At 43.2% G+C, this 20,043-nt stretch overlaps 1 protein-coding gene across 1 annotated transcript in view; it reads left to right on the forward strand.

Moving 5' to 3' along the window:
* LOC141057898 (sulfotransferase 2B1-like) overlaps window positions 1–20,043 on the forward strand; it is a 190,043-nt gene that overhangs the window by 108,965 nt on the left and 61,035 nt on the right. The window contains exons 4-5 of the mRNA XM_073554311.1: window positions 8,399–8,525; window positions 12,175–12,269. Coding sequence (XP_073410412.1) covers window positions 8,399–8,525; window positions 12,175–12,269 — 222 coding nt within the window. The remainder of the gene's footprint in view (window positions 1–8,398; window positions 8,526–12,174; window positions 12,270–20,043) is intronic.

The following is a 20,043-nucleotide window of genomic DNA, read 5'->3' on the forward strand; positions in this document are numbered from 1 at the left end:
ACATAAAGGGGAAGGAGAACGAGGAAGCAGATTTCCTCAGCCGAACAATCTTAAAACAGGGAGAATGGGAACTGGATCCATCTGTCTTTCAACAGATTGTGAAACTTTGAGGGCAACCAGAGATAGACTTATTTGTCAACAGAAAGAACAGGAAGACAGAGATCTTCTGTTCCCTGAACCCAAGACAAAGTCCATACACGGTAGATGCACTGCAGATCCCTTGGGATTTCCAACTGGCTTATGCATTTCCCCCATTAATGTTGATCCTGGCAGTTCGGAAGGAAGGAGCAGATGTCATTGTTGCGATCGTGTGGGCCGGGGGCACTCGGTAGTCAGGCAGGCAGTCTATCAGGCATATCACAGTCACAGTCGTGATTGCCCAGCCCCGTGGCCCTGGCCGGACAAGTGAAAGGGGAGAATTTACAGCACATAATAGTTTATGATTTTATCATGACACCGGCTGAGGTGTCTGGCCAGGGATGGCCAGTGCTGTAAGTGGGGTCCCCAGGGGATAGATGGTAATGCAGCAAGATGGATCACTCCCCTCAGCAGGAGCATGACCCTGGGGGGATGATAGGGGTTGTAGTGAGCAGTGCAGCATAAAGAAGCAAGGAGGCGAAGGAATTCAGTCTTTATCTTTACTGATGATGGGTGCAGGTTGAATCCAGGGATTCTAGTCACCAGGTCCAGGTTCCGGCTAGCCTGGAAGCAACTGGAGTCCACTCCACTAAGTGGGTAGAATAAGCCTTCCTTTCTGTACCCATCTGTTTGGAGATTCAACAGCTTATGAGCTGATCTGTACTCCTTGCTTGTCTGTTCTATAGCAGCTAAAGCCAGAACACATTGCGAGCTCTTTGCATGCTGTTCTCTCAGTTCCAGCTCTGAGCCCTCTGTAATGTGGTGCTTTTAGTGCTGCAGAGGTGGCCAGAGAACCTGCAGTCCCCCGGTCTCCAGATTCTGCTCTCAGGATTTGCAATCCCTGGTAGCCAGGGACTCTGGTATCCTGCTCTTGTCGTAATCCTAGGATGAGCCTTCCATAGCTCCAATTCTGGAAACTCCATGGGTTCCTGCTTCCCTTCCCTTCCTCACACTACTCTCTCCCCTCTCTCTCTTACGCCCCCCAGCCAGAAGTCACCCTACAAACTAGGGGCTTGTGCTCCCCCTTCTGGTCAGGGATGGGCTTGTGTGTGGATGTGTGGCTTACTTAGTGAAGGGAGCTCCATTTACTTCCAGACATAATACCACCACCGGTTAGGAAAGCGATACCATTGTGGCGGCCAGACCGCAGTGCCGCCACATCATCCTCATTGCTCGTTTTGGCCCAAGAGACCCTGGATTCTCCCAGATGTTCCAGGTCTCCTTAGGCAGGGCCCAGTGTCAAATCCTCGGAACTTAGGTCTACATTTGACTGCCTGGATTTTGAGAGGGTGCTGCTAACAGAGGGGGTTCTCTCTGGCCTTGGTAGCTACTCTGATGCAGACTAGGAAGCCTTTAACAACTAGGATTTATGGCAGGATATGGGCTAAGTTTTTGGCTTTCTCAGGACAGTCTGTTGGGGGTACAGTTCCAGTCAGAGATATTTTAAATTTTCTTCAGCGGGCTATGGAGATGGGCCTGGCCACCAGCACCCTTAAGGTGCAGGTATCCGCCTTAGGGGCCCTATACAACTATAACCTGGTGGCGGATAGATGGGTGGCTACGTTCATTAAAGGTTGCCAGAGGGCTAGGCCTATTCCAACTCCAAATATTGCTTCCATGGAATTTAAATTTAGTCCTGGAAACCTTAACAGGATCGCCCTTTGAACCCATACATGTGGTGCCAGATAAGATACTAGCACTGAAAACAGTAATTCTAGTGGCCCTGACATCGGCCCACAGGGTTAGTGATCTGCAAGCCTTATCTATTAATCATCCTTTTATCCAGGTATTAGAGGATAAAGTAGTGTTGAGGCCAGACCCAGCGTATCTCCCCAAAGTGACCTCAAGGTTTCATAGGAGTAAGAGGTAGTTATTCCCTACTTCTACAGTGAACAAAAGACTGCAGAAGAATGCAAACTTCACACATTAGATGTCAGGAGGGCCCTGATGCAGTACTTAGACAGAACTAGGCAATAGAGGAAGGATGAGGACTTATTTGTGTCGTTCCATAGAATCAGGAAGGGGTGTAGTGTTACAAGGGGGACCACAAGTAGATGGATAAGGGATGTCATTAGCTTAGCTTACACCTCTAGTAATAGACCGGTTCCTGGAAATCTGAATGCCCATTGAAAGCCCATTCCACCAGGGCTATGGCAACCTCCTGGGCTGAGAGAGCAGAGGTATCCATTGACAAGATATGTAAGGCCAGGGCTGCCACGAGGAATTTCAGGGCCTCATAATGGCAAAATTTTCAGGACCCCCTTGCAACGCAGCCCGGGCTCCACCCCTCAAACTGTCCACAGTCCCACCGCTCTCTTGGAAAACTCCACTTCTCACCAATCACACATTAACAGTTCCCATCACCAGATCACACATATAGGCAGCAGCTTTTGTTTTGGCCAAAAGATTTTTTTTAACCTGCCACCACAACAAGGTAGACTCCTCTGGTCGGGCCCTACTCTACTCTAACCTATTAAACATTTGTTAAAATATCCAATACATTTTAGGTATTTTTTTAATTATTTTTCAATTGTTAAAATAACCAATAATATCGCATCAAAAGGGACAAATACCACAGCACCATGTCAAGATCACATATTACCACCACATGGTGACCAATAATACCACATGCAAGGAACAAATACCATCACACCATGACCAGACCACATACTACCACCACATGGTGACTGAATACTACAATACTGATCATTAATAAAAAAAACACAATATTATTACCATAAGTGCCATTATACACAGGAAATCTGTACTTAGTATACAGTGTCTGTGTACAGGGTAACACAGTGATCACCAGTGACATTATACACAGGAGCTCTGTATATAGTGTGAGTGTAAAGGTAATACAGTGATCACTGGTGACATTGTAGACAGGAACTCTGTATATAATATGTATACTGTCAGAGTACAGGTAACAGTGACGTCTCTAGGTGAAGTCCTTCATCTTTGCTTTTCATATTTCATCCAGCACAGACCGCCATCACTTCTTTCAGCCAGGGCTCATCTCTGCAGGAAATAACACAGTTATCTAGAGCACCGCTTGCAGAACACATTACTTAATTTTTTCCCAACTTCTGCACTACACCACATGAAGAAAGAAAGGCGACATAGTGTCGCTCTGCAGAGTAACAGGACCGCTCACCCATTTAAAACAGTATCCTCAAAAAAAAAATACATCACTTCAGTAATAATATCCCTTAATTAGCCCCTATGGTAATAATATCCCCCATCCTGGCCCCGTTTATCTCATTCCTGGCTCCAGCCATATAGTCTCTGATCCTACCCTCATGAGTATCCATTCTACCCCCATATGATCTGACCCATCTGTCCCAAGATTCTGACCCATCTGTCCCAAGATGCTGAACCATCTGTCTCCATCGTCTCCATCCTGCCCCATGATCCTGCCCCATTTGTCTCCACATCCTGCCCCATGAGCCTGCCCCATCTGTCTCCACATGCTGCCCCATCTGTCTCCACATGCTGACCCTCATGTCTCCACATGCTTCCCCAGGTCTCCACATCCTGCCTTATCTGTCTCCACATGCTGCCCCATCTGTCTCCACATTCTGCCCCATCTGTCTCTACAGGCTGCCCCGTGTCTCTACATGCTGCCCCGTGTCTCCACATCCTGCCCCAGGCTTGCCACTTTGAATGAAAAAAAAAAACAAACACTTTCTCCTTACTTGGCCCGGCTGGCCGCAGTCCAGCGCCAACGTCCACCCCAGGCATTTCTGCACGCACTCGCCAGCGAATGACAATGACGTCATACGCCGGCGATGTGCACGCTGAAGTCAGCTGCCAGCCTCCAATTGGCTGGAAGCTTTTTACTATTGCCATGTGGGTCCAAGCGGGCCCTGCACCGGCAGAAGCCTGCTGCTGGGACCTAATGAACAGAAGAGACGGAGCCCAATGCGGGCCCCCTCTGGTCATTGGGCCCCATATGCCAGTCATGGCAGTAATGCTCTGATGGTGGCTCTGTGTAAGGCAGCCACATGGTCTTCCCCTTCCACCTTCTATAGACACTATTACCTCAAACTGTCCTCCTCTGTTGACCTATCCTTTGGGAGAAATGAATTGCAAGTGGAGATCCCTCCCTATGGTGCTATGATCTTTTTAAATCTCTCAGGTGGTGCTGTAATGGGAGAAGGGAAAAAATCTTAGTTACGTACCGGTAACAGGATTTTACAGAGCCCATGACAGCACCCTTATATTCCCTACCCCGCTTTGTCACTTGTGATGTGCACTATTAAGGGTGTTAAGAAAAATGTATTTGGTGACTGTTGTGTTACTAACTGTCTGGAGGTCCTCTCGTGCTCTGAAACCAAACTGATGCGGAGGAGAGGTACCACCTTTTTATTCAGTAGGTTTCCTGTCCAGGTGGACCGATACCCTCTCTCAGGAGGTGCTGTCATGGGCTCTGTAAAATCCCATTAATGGTAAGTAAGTAAGATTCATCAAGTACATGACAAGCTAATACATTTTAAGGTGGAATAACAAAGGAAGAGCAGCAATCCAGAGTTTCAAGAAAATATGCTGTAGAATAGTTATTTTATGGAAAATGCAACATATAAAAATAACTATATAAGGTAACGTGCCTTTTAAAACAATTAACCCCTTTCCTACAATGGACGTAATATTCCGTCCATGTGACCCTGGACCTATTTCCCATGGACGGAATATTATGTCATAGCGATCAGCGGCGCCCACGTGGTTAGCGCCGCTGATCGCGGCCGGGTGTCAGCTGATTATCACAGCTGACACCCGGCACAATGTGTCAGGGGCAGTCACGGACTGCCCCGACACGTTAACCCCTTGCACACCGTGATCAAACATGATTGTGGTGTACCGGGGGTTAAAGGGAAGCATCGGCAGGGAGGGGGCTCCCTCCGTGCTTCCCTGAGCCCCCCACAGCAGCGCAATGTGCAGCGCTGCTGCGGGGGGCTCCATCCCTGCAGGTCCCCGGATCCAAGATGGCGACGGGGACCTTCGGGGGAGCTGGCTTCCTCAGTGCCTGCAAAGCGCAGGCACGAGGAAGCCTTTTGCAGTGCCTGTGACAGATCGCTGATCTGTCACAGTGATCTGTGATGTGACAGATCAGCAATCTGTCACATGACAGTTATGTCCCCCGGGACAATGTAATAAAGTTAAAAAAAAAAAAAAATTTATAATAATTTTTAAAAAATCGCTAAATAAATTAAAAAAAAAATATTCCCAAATAAATTCATTTTTTAGAAATAAAAAAAACAAAAGTACACATATTTGGTATCGCCACGTCCGTAACGACCCGCCCTATAAAACTGTCCCACTAGTTAACCCCTTTAGTGAACCCCTTAAAAAATAAAAATAAAAAACGATGCAAAAAATAATGATTTATTATCATATCGCCGAACAAAAAGTGCAATAACGCGCGATCAAAAAGACGCATATAAATATCCATGGTACCGCTGAAAACGTCATCTTGTCCCGCAAAAAATGAGCCACCATACAGCATCATCAGCAAAAAATAAAAAAGTTATAGCTCACAGAATAAAGCGATGCAAAAATAATTATTTTTTATATAAAATAGTTTTCACTGCATAAAAGCACCAAAACATAAAAAAAGACCTAAATGAGGTATCGCTGTAACCGTACTGACCAGAAGAATAAAAGCGTTTTATCAATTTTACCGCAGGCAGAACGGTGTAAACGGACCCCCCAAAAGAACTTCATGAAACGCTGGTTTTTGTTCATTCTGCGTCCCAAAAAGCGGAATAGAAAGCGATCAAAAGATGTCACGTGCCCGAAAATGACACCAATAAAAATGTCAACTCGTCCTGCAAAAAATAAGACCTCACATGACTCAGTGGGTCAAAATATGAAAAAATTATAGCTCTCAATATGTGGTGATGCAAAAACTATTTTTACAATAAAAAGCGTCTTTTAGCGTGCCACAGCTGCCAAACGTAAAAACCGCTATAAATAGTAAATCAAACCCTCCGTTATCACCCCCTTAGTTAGAGAAAAATGATAAAATTAAAAGAAAATGTATTTATTTCCATTTTCCCATTAGGGTTAGGGCTAGGGTTAGGGCTAGAGTTAGGGCTGAGATTAGGGTTAGGGGTGTGTTGGGGTTAGGGTTGGAGTTATAATGGGGGAGTTTCCACTGTTTGGGCACATCAGGCGCTCTCAAAATGCAACATGGCGTCTGATCTCAATTCCAGCCAATTCTGCGTTGAAAAAGTCAAATGGTGCTCCTTCCCTTCCAAGCTCTGCCATGCACCCAAACAGTGGTTTACCCCCACATATGGGGTATCAGCCTACTCAGGACAAATTGCAAAACAACTTCTGGGGTCCAATTTCTCCTGTTACCCTTAGGAAAATAAAAAAAATTGGGGGCAAAAATATCATTTTGTGGAAAAACATGATTTTTTTATTTTCACCCCCGGGCGTTATAAACTTCTGTGAAGCACTTGGGGGTTCAAAGTGCTCACCACACATCTAGATAAGTTCCTTAGGGGGTCTAGTTTCCAAAATGGGGTCATTTGTGGGGGATTTCTACTGTTTAGGTACATTAGGTGCTCTCCAAAGGCAACATGACACCCGCAGACCATTCCATCAAAGTCTGCATTCCAAAACGTCACTACTTCCCTTCCAAGCCCTGACGTGTGCCCATACAGTAGTTTTCTCACACATATGGGGTATCAGCATACTCAGGACAAATTGGACAACAACTTTTGGAGTCCAATTTCTCCTGGTACCCTTGGGAAAATAAAAAAATTGGTGACTAAAAGATCATGTTTGTGGAAAAAATACGATTTTTTTATTGTCACGCCCGGGCGTTATAAACTTCTGTGAAGAACTGGGGGCTTTAAAGTGCTCACCACACATCTAGATAAGTTCCTTGGGGGGTCTAGTTTCCAAAATGGTGTCATTTGTGGGGGGTTTCCACTGTTTTGGTACATCAGGGGTTTTCCAATCGCAACATGGTGTCCGATCTCAATTCCAGCCAAAAAAGTCAAATGGCGCTGCTTCCCTTCTGAGCTCTGCCATGCGCCCAAATAGTCGTTTACACCTACATATGGGGTATCAGCGTACTCAGGACAAATTGTACAATAACTTTTAGGGTCCTGTTACCCTTGGGAAAATAAAAATTGGGGGTGAAAAGATCATATTTGTGCAAAAAATATGATTTTTTAATTGTAGCGCTGTACGTCATAAACTTCTGTGAAGCCCTTGTGGGTTCAAAGTTCTCACCACACATCGAGATAAGTTCCTTGGGGGGTCTAGTTTCCAAAATGGGGTCACTTGTGGGGGGTTTCCACTGTTTAGGTACATCAGGGGCTCTCCAAATGTGACATGGTGTCCGATCTGAATTCCAGCTAATTTTGCATTGAAAAAGTCAAACGGTGCTCCTTCCCTTCTGAGCTCTGCCATGCGCCGAAACAGTGGTTCCCCCACATATCAGCTAACAGCGTACTCAGGACAAACTGCACAATAACTTTTGCAGTCCAATTTCTCCTGTTACCCTTGGTAAAATAAAAAAAATTGAACCTGAAGTATTTTTTTTGTGAAAAAAAGTTAATGTTCATTTTTTTTTAAATATTCAGAAAAATTACTTCTTGAATGTGGTTTTGAGCACCTTAAGGGGTGCAGTTTTTAGAATGGTGTCACTTTTGGATATTTTCTATCATATAGACCCCTCAAAGTGGCTTCAAATGTGATGTGGTCCGTAAAAATAAAATGGTGTTGCAAAAATGAGAAATCGCTGGTCAACTTTTAACCCTTATAACTTCCTAACAAAAAAAAATTTTGGTTCCAAAATTGTGCTGATGTGAAGTAAACATGTGGGAAATGTTACTTATCAAGTTTTTTGTGTGTCGTATCTCTGTGATTTAAGGGCATAAAAATTCAAAGTTGGAAAATTGCGAAATTTTAAAAATTTTCGCCAAATTTCCGTTTTTTTCACAAATAACCGCAAGTTATTTGAATGAAATTTTACTGCTAACTTGAAGTACAATATGTCACGCGAAAACAGTGTCAGAATCACCGGGATCCATGGAAGCGTTTCAGAGTTATTACCTCATAAAGGGACAGTGGTCAGAATTGTAAAAATTGGCCCTGGAGTTAACGTGCAAACCACCCTTGGTAGTGAAGGGGTTAATAATAGTAATAATTACATTTTTAGAATTACCGAAAATAACACACTGTATAAGGGTATGAAGCGCTCACTCTTATGCCTCACTTCTTCTTTTTTTTTTTTTTTCAGATTATCTACACGATGAGAAATCCAAGAGACGTTATTGTGTCTATGTTCCATTTCACCAAGATTCTGAATATCTTTGAAGCAGCTGAAGATTTTGAGAAATTCATAGATGACTTTATACAGGGGAAGGGTAATATATTTAGTTGAGGAAATATTAGAATTAGAAAAAGACATTATTTGAAAGATATACAGTGGGGCAAAAAAGTATTTAGTCAGTCAGCAATAGTGCAAGTTCCACCACTTAAAAAGATGAGAGGCGTCTGTAATTTACATCATAGGTAGACCTCAACTATGGGAGACAAACTGAGAAAAAAAATCCAGAAAATCACATTGTCTGGTTTTTTTTCCTTTTATTTGCATATTATGGTGGAAAATAAGTATTTGGTCAGAAACAAAATTTCATCTCAATACTTTGTGATACAGTATATCCTTTGTTGGCAATGACAGAGGTCAAACGTTTTCTGTAAGTCTTCACAAGGTTGCCACACACTGTTGTTGGTATGTTGGCCCATTCCTCCATGCAGATCTCCTCTAGAGCAGTGATGTTTTTGGCTTTTCGCTTGGCAACACGGACTTTCAACTCCCTCCAAAGGTTTTCTATAGGGTTGAGATCTGGAGACTGGCTAGGCCACTCCAGGACCTTGAAATGCTTCTTACGAAGCCACTCCTTCGTTGCCCTGGCGGTGTGCTTTGGATCATTGTCATGTTGAAAGACCCAGCCACGTTTCATCATCAATGCCCTTGCTGATGGAAGGAGGTTTGCACTCAAAATCTCACGATACATGGCCCCATTCATTCTTTCATGTACCCGGATCAGTCGTCCTGGCCCCTTTGCAGAGAAACAGCCCCAAAGCATGATGTTTCCACCACCATGCTTTACAGTAGGTATGGTGTTTGATGGATGCAACTCAGTATTCTTTTTCCTCCAAACACGACAAGTTGTGTTTCTACCAAACAGTTCCAGTTTGGTTTCATCAGACCATAGGACATTCTCCCAAAACTCCTCTGGATCATCCAAATGCTCTCTAGCAAACTTCAGACGGGCCCGGACATGTACAGGCTTAAGCAGTGGGACACGTCTGGCACTGCAGGATCTGAGTCCATGGTGGTGTAGTGTGTTACTTATGGTAGGCCTTGTTACATTGGTCCCAGCTCTCTGCAGTTCATTCACTAGGTCCCCCCGCGTGGTTCTGGGATTTTTGCTCACCGTTCTTGTGATCATTCTGACCCCACGGGGTGGGATTTTGCGTGGAGCACCAGATCGAGGGAGATTATCAGTGGTCTTGTATGTCTTCCATTTTCTAATTATTGCTCCCACAGTTGATTTCTTCACTCCAAGCTGGTTGGCTATTGCAGATTCAGTCTTCCCAGCCTGGTGCAGGGCTACAATTTTGTTTCTGGTGTCCTTTGACAGCTCTTTGGTCTTCACCATAGTGGAGTTTGGAGTCAGACTGTTTGAGGGTGTGCACAGGTGTCTTTTTATACTGATAACAAGTTTAAACAGGTGCCATTACTACAGGTAATGAGTGGAGGAAAGAGGAGACTCTTAAAGAAGAAGTTACAGGTCTGTGAGAGCCAGAAACCTTGATTGCTTGTTTCTGACCAAATACTTATTTTCCACCATAATATGCAAATAAAAGGAAAAAAAAACAGACAATGTGATTTTCTGGATTTTTTTTTCTCAGTTTGTCTCCCATAGTTGAGGTCTACCTATGATGTAAATTACAGACGCCTCTCATCTTTTTAAGTGGTGGAACTTGCACTATTGCTGACTGACAAAATACTTTTTTGCCCCACTGTATATTATACTACTGGAGCCCAAGATATAGCAGACTAGCAACATCATGCACTGATAAGGGTCTGCATTTCTCGTACTATCCACAACTTGCCATTTAGGGTAGAGAACTGGACTGCACCTCTTTCCTGATCTGTATTACTCTGTGCTTGTCATTTGGTAATTTCTGCCTTAATATCCAGATGTTTACTGCCTTTACCTTCTCTCGTAATCCAAATACTGTGTCTTATGAAAGTATTCATCCCCTTGGCATTTTTTAATGTGGTGGTACCTCACAATCTGGAACTTTACTGTTTTTGTAGGGTATATGTACAGAACATACCTACAATTTTTAACATTTGGTTTTCTTTTTATTGTGAAGCAATAACAAAATAGGACAAAATAACTGAAAACTTCAGTGTGCATAATTATTAACCCCCACCTAAAATCAGTACTTTGCAGAGCCTCTTTTTTTTAAGCCATTTTAAGTGCATGCATGCCAGAGGGCATTTTCCCTGTCCCTGATGCCAAAAAATATCCTCATAGCATAGTGATGCCACCACCATGTTTCACTGTGGGATCGTGTTCTTGGGGTAATGATCTATGTTGTTTTAGCACCAGACATACAGTTGTGCTAAAAAGTTTACATACTCTGGCAGAATTTTTGCTTGTCTTTTTTACAGAGAATATGAATGAAAACACCAAAACCTTTTCTCACTCTTGGTCAGTGGTGGGTGAACCCAAAACATCTAAATGACCCTGATCAAAAGTTCACATACCTTGGTGATTTTTTTCCTGATAACATGCACAGAAGTTGACACAAATGGGTTTGAATGGCTAGTAAAGGTACTATTCTCACCTGTGACCTGTTTGCTTGTAATCTGTGTGTGTGCATAAAAGCTCAGTGAACTTCTGGGACCCAGACAGACTCTTGCATCTTTCATCCAGCCACTGACATTTCTGGATTATGAATATTCCAGTCTCTGGCTGGGAACTCTGCAGCTCCTTCAGGGTTACCTTCGTGATCAATGTTCTTCTTGCCCCAGCTGAGAGTTTGGTAGGTGGCCTTCTCTTGGTAGATTTGTTATGGTACCATGTTCTTTCCATTTGATGATAATGGTTTTGATGGTGCTCCAGAAGATCATCAGAGAGTGGTATTTTTTTATAGCCCATCCCTGACTTGTACTTTCTCAACAACTTTGACACTGACTTGTTTGGAGATCTCCTTGGTCTTCATGGTGTTGTTTTGTTAGAGGTGCCTCTTGATTAATGGTGTTGCAGCCTCTGTAGCCTTTCAGAAAAGGTGTTTATACAGTATATTAACAAACCATGTGACACTTAGATTACACACAGGTGGTCTTCCTTTCATTAAACATGTGACCTATGAAGTTAACTTGCTTGCATCAGAATTTTATAGGGGCTTCATATCAAAAGGGGTGAATACATATGCACTTGCCAATTTATAGTTATTTGATCTCATAAATTCAATTTATACCTATATTTTTCTCATTTCACCAATTTAGACTATTTAGTCTAAATTGATGCATCACCCACATATTGGATTACTAAAATATTTAAACACAGATTGTAATGTAACAAAAAATCCAAGGGTGATGGTGAGGGTGAATACTTTTGCAAGCCACTTTAATTAAGGAAAGCATAAGAAATCTTTACATAGTCATGACTCAAATTAATTTATGTCTGTAGCTATATATATGTCTATAGGTACCGTATATAAGAAATTACTAAGAGAAGATTATTGATCATGAACACATGTATTTTTTATGTGAGTTTGTAAGCCAAAGGTTATGAGCAAAAGATTTATCTTGGGCAAAGTATGATGCTCGCTATAATTACTCACATCTTAATCTCTACTTACTGGCACTAGATGTGTTATTGCAAATCAGTATCTACAGTTTGTAAAGTTAATAATTTAAGGAGGTTTTCTGAGAGAAGAAAATTATCAAATTATTATCTAAAGGATAAACTATCGTCTTTCTTGCAGCTCTGTATGGATCTTGGTTTGAACATGTGAAAGGCTGGATGAAGATGAAAGATGACAGCAGATTCTTCTTTGTTACATACGAGGAGCTCATACAGGTAGTGATACTCTATAGGGCGGCATAAAGTGTCAGTAGGGTTTCTGGTTAGAACTCGCTGCCCAGTCGTATGTATCTGGCATCATATACCGTTGGACATATGGGCATAGTGTAATATGGGTAGGGTGAGCATCATTAGTGCCCCTCCACACTACATGAAAGGGTGATCCGGGCTGAGTGTGCATGCTGCTGCTTAACATGGCAGGCCAGGACAAAATAACATAAATATGATAGAGGGAGACCAAAGTCTTCAAAAAAGGTTTTCTTTACTGAAAAACAACTTGATGAAAAGCATATATATCAGATAGCAGGCACAACACTTCTAGAATGCTTCTTCTGTGCAATACTGAGGCAGGAACTTTATGGTTACATGTGGCGGTACATTGCTTCTTTTACATGCTACAACAATCCAGCAAACAATTATGGTAAGCTCCATCTTCTCCTATGAGGACTGCATGGGTCGTGGTGCGTCGCTGCAGCTCCTCACAGCTAGTGTCAGCGACATGTTGATTTATGAAGACCTCACTGGCTCAGGTACGTCGGTACTAGTGATGAGCGAATTCATTCGGCACTATTCGTTACTCGCACGAATAGTACGGTATTCGACCTATTCGTTACTCAGCAAGTAATTTAGTGTTTGCCTCTATATATACGAGTGACCCGGCCAGCATGTTTGGCGCTTTATTTACAGCCAATAAACATGCTGGGCTGGCTTGCCAATCACAGTAATGCTAGCACCATCTTTGGTGTGGCATTACTGTGATTGGCTGGCCTTCCAGAATCTTAGGGACTATTTAAAGGCTGCTGGTGAACCTCCAACCAGGTGTTGGTTGTGTGCGATAATGGGCGTAACTTGGTGGCAGCTTTAAAGGTCAGCAAGCTGGTACACGTTCCACGCACGGCCCACGTGTTGTACTTGGTTGTACAACAGGTTTTAAAACATACCCGGACTTATCTGACCTACTTGCCAAGGTACGCCGTGTCAGCGCACATTTCCAAAAGACATCTCAGGCTTTCACCAGTCTATCTTTGATGCAGCAGCGCTTTAATTTGCCTCGTCACTGACTGATTTGTGACCTAGCCATATGCTGGAATTCGACCTTCCATATCTTGGCAAGTCAGTGAGCAGCAAAGGTCAGTATCTGAATTCCAGCTTCTCTTTTCTTTTCAATGTTCTTTTTATTAAGTTTTAAAGTTTTAAAACATAACAATTTACACGTTGATACATTGTTGTTTACAAGGGGTACAATGCTTTAATAAAGGAGAACACAGCACTTCCAATCCAGACCTTTACCATTCAAGGTAATGACCTTATAACTTGCATTCTGAAACTTAGTAGGAAGTGTTAATTTAACACTTGTTGCATTTAAAATATACTGCTTAGTAATAATCTGATTATTCCACGTTCATTACCTGTATGCAACCTTGTCAAATTTAACTGAATAAAATGACAACAAAAAGAGTAAAAAAAAACAACAGCGGTTAAGGGGAGAATAAGACAAATAGAAACAGAAAAGAAGAGATAGGGTGAGGGGGGGGCATGGGCAGGGGAAGCATCGAGCAATTCTCTATAAAATAATCCATGCCTTCCAGGAGTCTTGGAATATGGCCTGTGAGAGGTTCACCTGGGCCACCAATTCAGCCATATAAAACAGTTGATCTATTTTGTATAGCAATTGCTGACGTGTGGGACAATTAATAGTTTTCCAGTATGTGGGTATCAAAAGCTTTGCTGCTGCTATTATATGGTGAACCAGCGTCGAGAATTTCCTAGTACCTGGCCACACCGGGAAATTCAGTAACGCAACTTCGGGTGTCAGAGTGGCTAATTTCCCAATTACATCATGTATAACCTTTTCCGTGAGTTTCCAGAAGCTTTTTATGACTGGGAAAGTCCACCATAAATGAAAATAGTCCCCTTCTCCAGTACCACACCTCCAACAATTCGTGTAGAGATTCACCCTCCAATCCTGAAACTGTGTTTGTGAGATATACCATCTGGACACTATCTTGTATGAGTTTTCTTGGGTTTTAACGCATTTAGTCAGGCCATGAGAGTGTTTATATATATGAAGCACTTGTTCCTGCGAGAACTTGTAGCCCAAATCTTTTTCCCACCTTGCTATAAATGCACGCTTAAGGCAATGATCTGCAAGAAGAAGTTCATGATATATTGTGGATAGTACTTTTGTGGGTTTGTTTAACCTGGAACACATAGTCTCGAAAGAAGTGAGTTTGCGTGTGAAATCTGCGTAGTAGTGTATTTTTTTTAATGTCTCTTTTATTGTGGAGTATTGTATGAAGTTGATACATGCTAGCCCGGGTAGCTTACGGATTTCTGAGAGTGGTGGAAGAACTCCATCCGTTAACAACTGGTCAATTGTAATTTTCAACCCAAGTGGAGTGTCCCCAGACAAGGTATCAAGAGAGTGAATTAAAATGTCCAATAACGTTAATAATGGTGATGACGGGGGTATCAGGATGCTATGTATTTTCTTCCACACCTTCAGTAGTGTGCATGTGAGCGGGTTTGTATGGAAGGGGAGGGAGCCACCCCCAGCATAGGTCAATAAATCATGTCTGATGGGTAAAAGCTCTTTTTCTATTGTTACCCATTGCTTGTCCTGTGAACCCCGGATCAAATGCACTGAGTGTGTAAGCACCGACGCATAATAGTACTTTCTAATGTCTGGAGCACCCATTCCTCCTTTTTCCTTAGGTAAAGCCAATGTTTGAAAAGCTATTTGGGGCCTCGTCTTGTTCCATATATATTTGGAAAAGAGGGAATTTACTCTAGATAGATATGAATCTGGTAATTGGATGGGCAACATTTGGAACATATAGATGAATTTTGGTAATATCAGACTCTTTATCATATTTTTCCTACCTGTCCAAGACAGGAACGGAGCTCTCCATGATCCAATTGTAGTAGCAGCATGCCCCAACAATGGGTCATAATTGTATTTTCTCAATTCTTTTTCTGTTCTTCTTATTTTAATTCCCAAGTACGTGATATAGTTTTTGGGCAAAGTGAACGGGTACCTACTCTTCAGTTTATTGAGGGTATGTAAAGGGACATTTAGGTCCAGTGCTTCAGACTTGGACACATTCACTTTAAAATTTGAGATGCTGCCATACTCGTCTAATACCTTCATCAGGGCTGGAAAGCTTCTGAGTGGATTTGTCATTGTGACAAGTAAATCGTCGGCAAAGGCCGCAGTCTTATAATGTTGCTTGCCAATTTTTACCCCTTCTATTTCTATACATTGCTGTATCACACTTAGGAGAGGCTCCATTGTCAGTACGAAAAGCAGTGGCGTGTGCCATTTTTTATAGCGAATGTGTCTGTAAGTGAGCCATTTATGCTAATGCGGGCCCTCGGGTTTTTATATAGTTTCATTATGGTTATAACTATCTGCACCGGGAATCCGAAACCTGACAACGTTTCCTCTAGGTAGGTCCAGTCTACCCTGTCAAAGGCCTTTTCAGCGCCCGTTCCTAGTAAAACCAGGGGGAGTTTGCTCCTATTTGCATGTTGCATAATGTATATAATTTTATAGGCATTGTCCTTCCCCTCTCTCCCCCCCAACAAAACCCGTTTAAAGATATCACCATCGGTAAGATCCTTGCTATCCTACGAGCTAACATATTTGCGAATAGCTTCAGGTCAACATTCAATAGCGATATCGGCCTGTAACTACTGCATTGTTCCTGGTCCTTGCCTTCTTTATGAATTAGAGAGATTTTAGCTTCCAGGGCTTGGGCGGGAAATTGTTCATGACCCATTATAGAGTTGCACATTCCCAACAGGCGTGAGACAAGGATCGAGGAGAAGGTCTTGTAATACGTTATTGGCAAACCATCAGGTCCAGGAGCTTTCCCCTTTGGGCTCTTCGACAGGGCAGATTGGAGCTCGTCTCTGTGGAATGGCCTAATCAATTGAGTCTGTTGTTTTTCAGTCAATTGGGGCAGCCTTAGACGGGTTAGGAAGTTCCTAATTACGTTTTTCCTTTTTTGTTGTTCTAGACTTGATTCTATTGAGCGAATGTCATATAATTGTTATAATATTCTAGGAACTCCAACTCTATTTGTGCATAATTCTGGGTACTAGTTCCTCCTGTTTTTTTAATTGAATGTATGTAAGTACGGTTTTGGCGCTTTCTCATGTTTGAGAGCATGAATTTAGTGGCTTTGTCTCCATGTACAAACATTCTAGTTCGCCAAGAGGAGTACCATTTCGATGATTTTTTGTTTAATATGTCTTTTATCTGTTGTCTTTTCTTAGTTAGCACTGACAACCATTTAGCTTCTTGTTGTTTCTTATGTAGTGTTTCTAGTTCAAATATCTCCTCATATAAAGTGTTTATTTCATGTTGCCGTGTCTTATTTAGATACGAGGTGATCGTGATTAGTTCACCTCTTATAACTGATTTATGTGCTTCCCATAAAATAGAGGCCGATATCTCCTCTGTGTCATTTAGGGCAAAAAATTGTTCAAGTGCCTTGGAAATGCGGGCACGTATTTCAAGATCAGTCAGAATCGATTCATTCAATTGCCACGTTCTATTAATGGTATAAGGTTTGGGGAGCGTCATTTGAAGGGTTACCACAGAGTGGTCCGAATGAACATTTGGAAGTATTTTTGAAGTCAGGGCATTAGGTAGCAACCTTCTCGGGATTAGTATGTAGTCCAATCTGTGGTAAGTCTTGTGGGGATGGGAGTAGTAAGTGAAGTCTTTATCCCCCGGTTGTAAGTACCTCCAGATGTCTAGCATCTGCATTGACCTTATTTTTGTTTTAAGTCTAGTCAAATCTCGTAAAGAGATTGAGCTTTTCTTTCTTTGTGCTATCTATTTGGCGGATCTAATGCTACATTCAGGTCCCCCCCTATGATCAGTGTCCCCTCTCTAAACTCCTCAATCCTCCCAAGAGTTGCCTGCAGCCACTTCAAATGTTTCTTATTGGGGGCATAAAGACTGCAAATTGTGTACATGTTCCCCGCCAAGAGTCCCTTAATAAATACATATCGCCCATTGGTGTCTTTTTTTATTTCGCGTAGTTGGAACGGAATTCCTTTCGCTATTGCCACCAAAGTACCCCTAGAACCCGTTTGCGTTGTTGTGGCATGGTACCATGAGTTGAAATGTGCCCGATCAAAGTTAGGAAGTTTTTCCAATTTAAAGTGTGTTTCTTGAACCATCAAAATGTCTACTTTTTGCCTTTTTAGCATGTCTAGTGTCTGTCGTCTTGTTATTGGAGAGTTTAGGCCATTTGCATTTAGAGATGCAAAGGTAAATACCTTATTGTGGATAGCCATGGGAATGAGGTGTTTGGGGGGTGAATCTTCTCAGAGTCCGCGACCACATCTGTCTCAGGCGCCCCATGATGCTAGATCTTAAAGAGAGGGTGGGGAAGGGAAAAGGAAAAAGAGTGAGCAGAAAGAGAGAAAAGGAGATAACATAGTGAGATTCATGTATATCACATCAAACATAAAATTGCAACTAGCAATTCTAGTGAACTTGACCATTGCCTTTGTCGGCTTTTTGAGGGAAAACTTTCTATGAGATCTAGAGCCCAAAAGGACTAGCTCAAATCACTGTAACAGTGTTGTTGAGACGACGACCACTTCAACCAATTATCAGCACCCGTCTTTGTCTCAAAAAAAAGATAAATAAAGAAAACAAATATCAATCATGGAATGTCATAACCAGGGTGGGGATCCACGGCGAGATACCAAATTAGGAAGAAGACCAGTTGATCATGTTGCCCAGTCATCTCCTTTTGAGTTTGGGGACTTTGCAGATTTCTTCTTTTGTTTCTGGGTTTTTGGAGTTCCCACTATCTGCCAAGGAGTTGGGTTTGGTAAGTGTTGATAGTGTGAAGCCGAATGAAAAATCTCCAGATCCGGGTATGACCCCAGAGAGATGTCCAGGGCCTTGCATACTTCCTCAATCTCCAAAGATGATCTGGCTTGAATTTTTTTATCTCCCGCTGTTATATAAGTTCCAAATGGGAACAGCCAACGGAAGCGATGATTTTGTAGCTCTAGTAGAGCTTTTCAGGGTTTTTACCATGGTTTTACCCATAGCTATTTCTGCTGAGCTCTGTGAGTTGATTTATGTCAAAATAAAGTCATTTTCCCTCCGCCAACAGTCTGTGAGGTTAGAAGAGCATATCAAATGTTGGTTTCATATGAGACATAAAAAGGGTCTCTCCTGTGCTCCTTCACAGATTTATTTAATGGCTTTTTAATTGGTTCTGTCCGATATATGGTGTTTCTGCTTTCCACCTCTTTTCGGGGTTGTCCCAGTATTAAGCCTGGAAAAAGGGGCCTGATTAGATCTTTCAGCTTAGGCTACTTTCACACATCAGTTTTTTGCTGTCAGGTAGGATCCGGCTATTTTTAGAAAAAACGGATCTGGCATAAATTTTGGAGAACTGTAGAAACGGATCCGTTTTTCTGCCGGATCCGTCTAGCAGGTTATATCTGTTTCCTGGGGGCTGGCCAATTGGATCTGAGCATGCGCAGACTTAAAAAAACGGATCCGGTGGCTGGATCAGTCTTTTTCTGGATCCGGCGCCCATAGACTTTCATTGTGGCAAAAAGCCGGAAGCGTCGGATCCGGCGCTTCCGGCTTTTTCGCTGGAGACAAAAAACGTTACAGTAGCCGTTTTTTCCAGACGCCGGAATGAGACAAGTAGCCGGATCCGGCAAAAAACGGATGAAACGCAATGCCATCCGGCGCGATCCGGCACTAATGCAAGTCAATGGGGAAAAACTGGATCCGGCATTGCATTTCGCTGGATCCGGTTTTACAAAAAAAAGCCGGATCGCGCCTGACGGCGAAAAACTGATGTGTGAAAGAGGCCTTATTCAGCTGGGAGATATACAAGTACAGTAAGTCCCCCAGGTGGCCACTAGATGCCGCTCTTTCCCCTACAGCTTAGATCCACCTTGTCCTGATGGCTGCAATTCTTTTTCTTTTTCCCTTTTTTCTTCCTCCTTTTTCCCTTCCTTTTAAATTTATTTCACTACGTTTCTCAAGCGCCTCTAAGTTAAATCGACAAGACAGCAGTGTGCCCGGTGCTTTGCAGAGTTCCACTTTCTGGCTCCGGTGCTGATATTGCAGGCACCAACGTTATAAGTAGAGAAGGGGGGGTAAGCATACAAGTACTCCACCGTCACTTAAGGGAAGGGGGGGTCACAATCGCCTCATCCACCGGGTCTAGCAGAATCCCCTCTCAGTCCCGCTCTCCTCCGCCTTCCTCCTCAGCACTGCAGCTCCCAAGAAAAGATGGCGCCCGCCCGGGCTCAAAAAGGCGCGAGAATTCCCGCCACCACTCAGAGACCGGCTACCCCTGCCCCGGTCCAGATGGACAGCTCACTAATTGAGGGCCCCAGCGACACAGAGACTAGTGCCCACTGACCGGCTCCAGCAGCCCGGAGCTCTCCCCCAGCATGGACGCTCCGGGAGAGAGATGGATGCCCGCCGCCAGACAGTTAACTAGCCGCCCCCCCCCCGTGCCCAAGCAGGGGAAAGCAGCAGACAGCAGGTGATTCAGTCCGTCTGTGGTGGGGAGGGAGAGAACACTCGGAGGTTCGGTACCTCTACTCAGAAAGCTGCTCCCGCTTAAGGTCCCCGTGCTCGTAGATGTTATGGCTTCCCTCTCTTCTGGGCCCTCACAGGCCGCGTCTCACCGCCTCTCAGTATGTCTTGAACGTTTTGCTATTTTCTCTCTCCTCTCCCCGTGTCCGCTTCAGAGTGTGCTAGGAG

Source organism: Dendrobates tinctorius, unplaced genomic scaffold, assembly GCF_039654945.1.
Source record: "Dendrobates tinctorius isolate UK_male_01 unplaced genomic scaffold, ASM3965494v1 ptg000001l, whole genome shotgun sequence".
Classification (NCBI taxonomy): domain Eukaryota; kingdom Metazoa; phylum Chordata; class Amphibia; order Anura; family Dendrobatidae; genus Dendrobates; species Dendrobates tinctorius.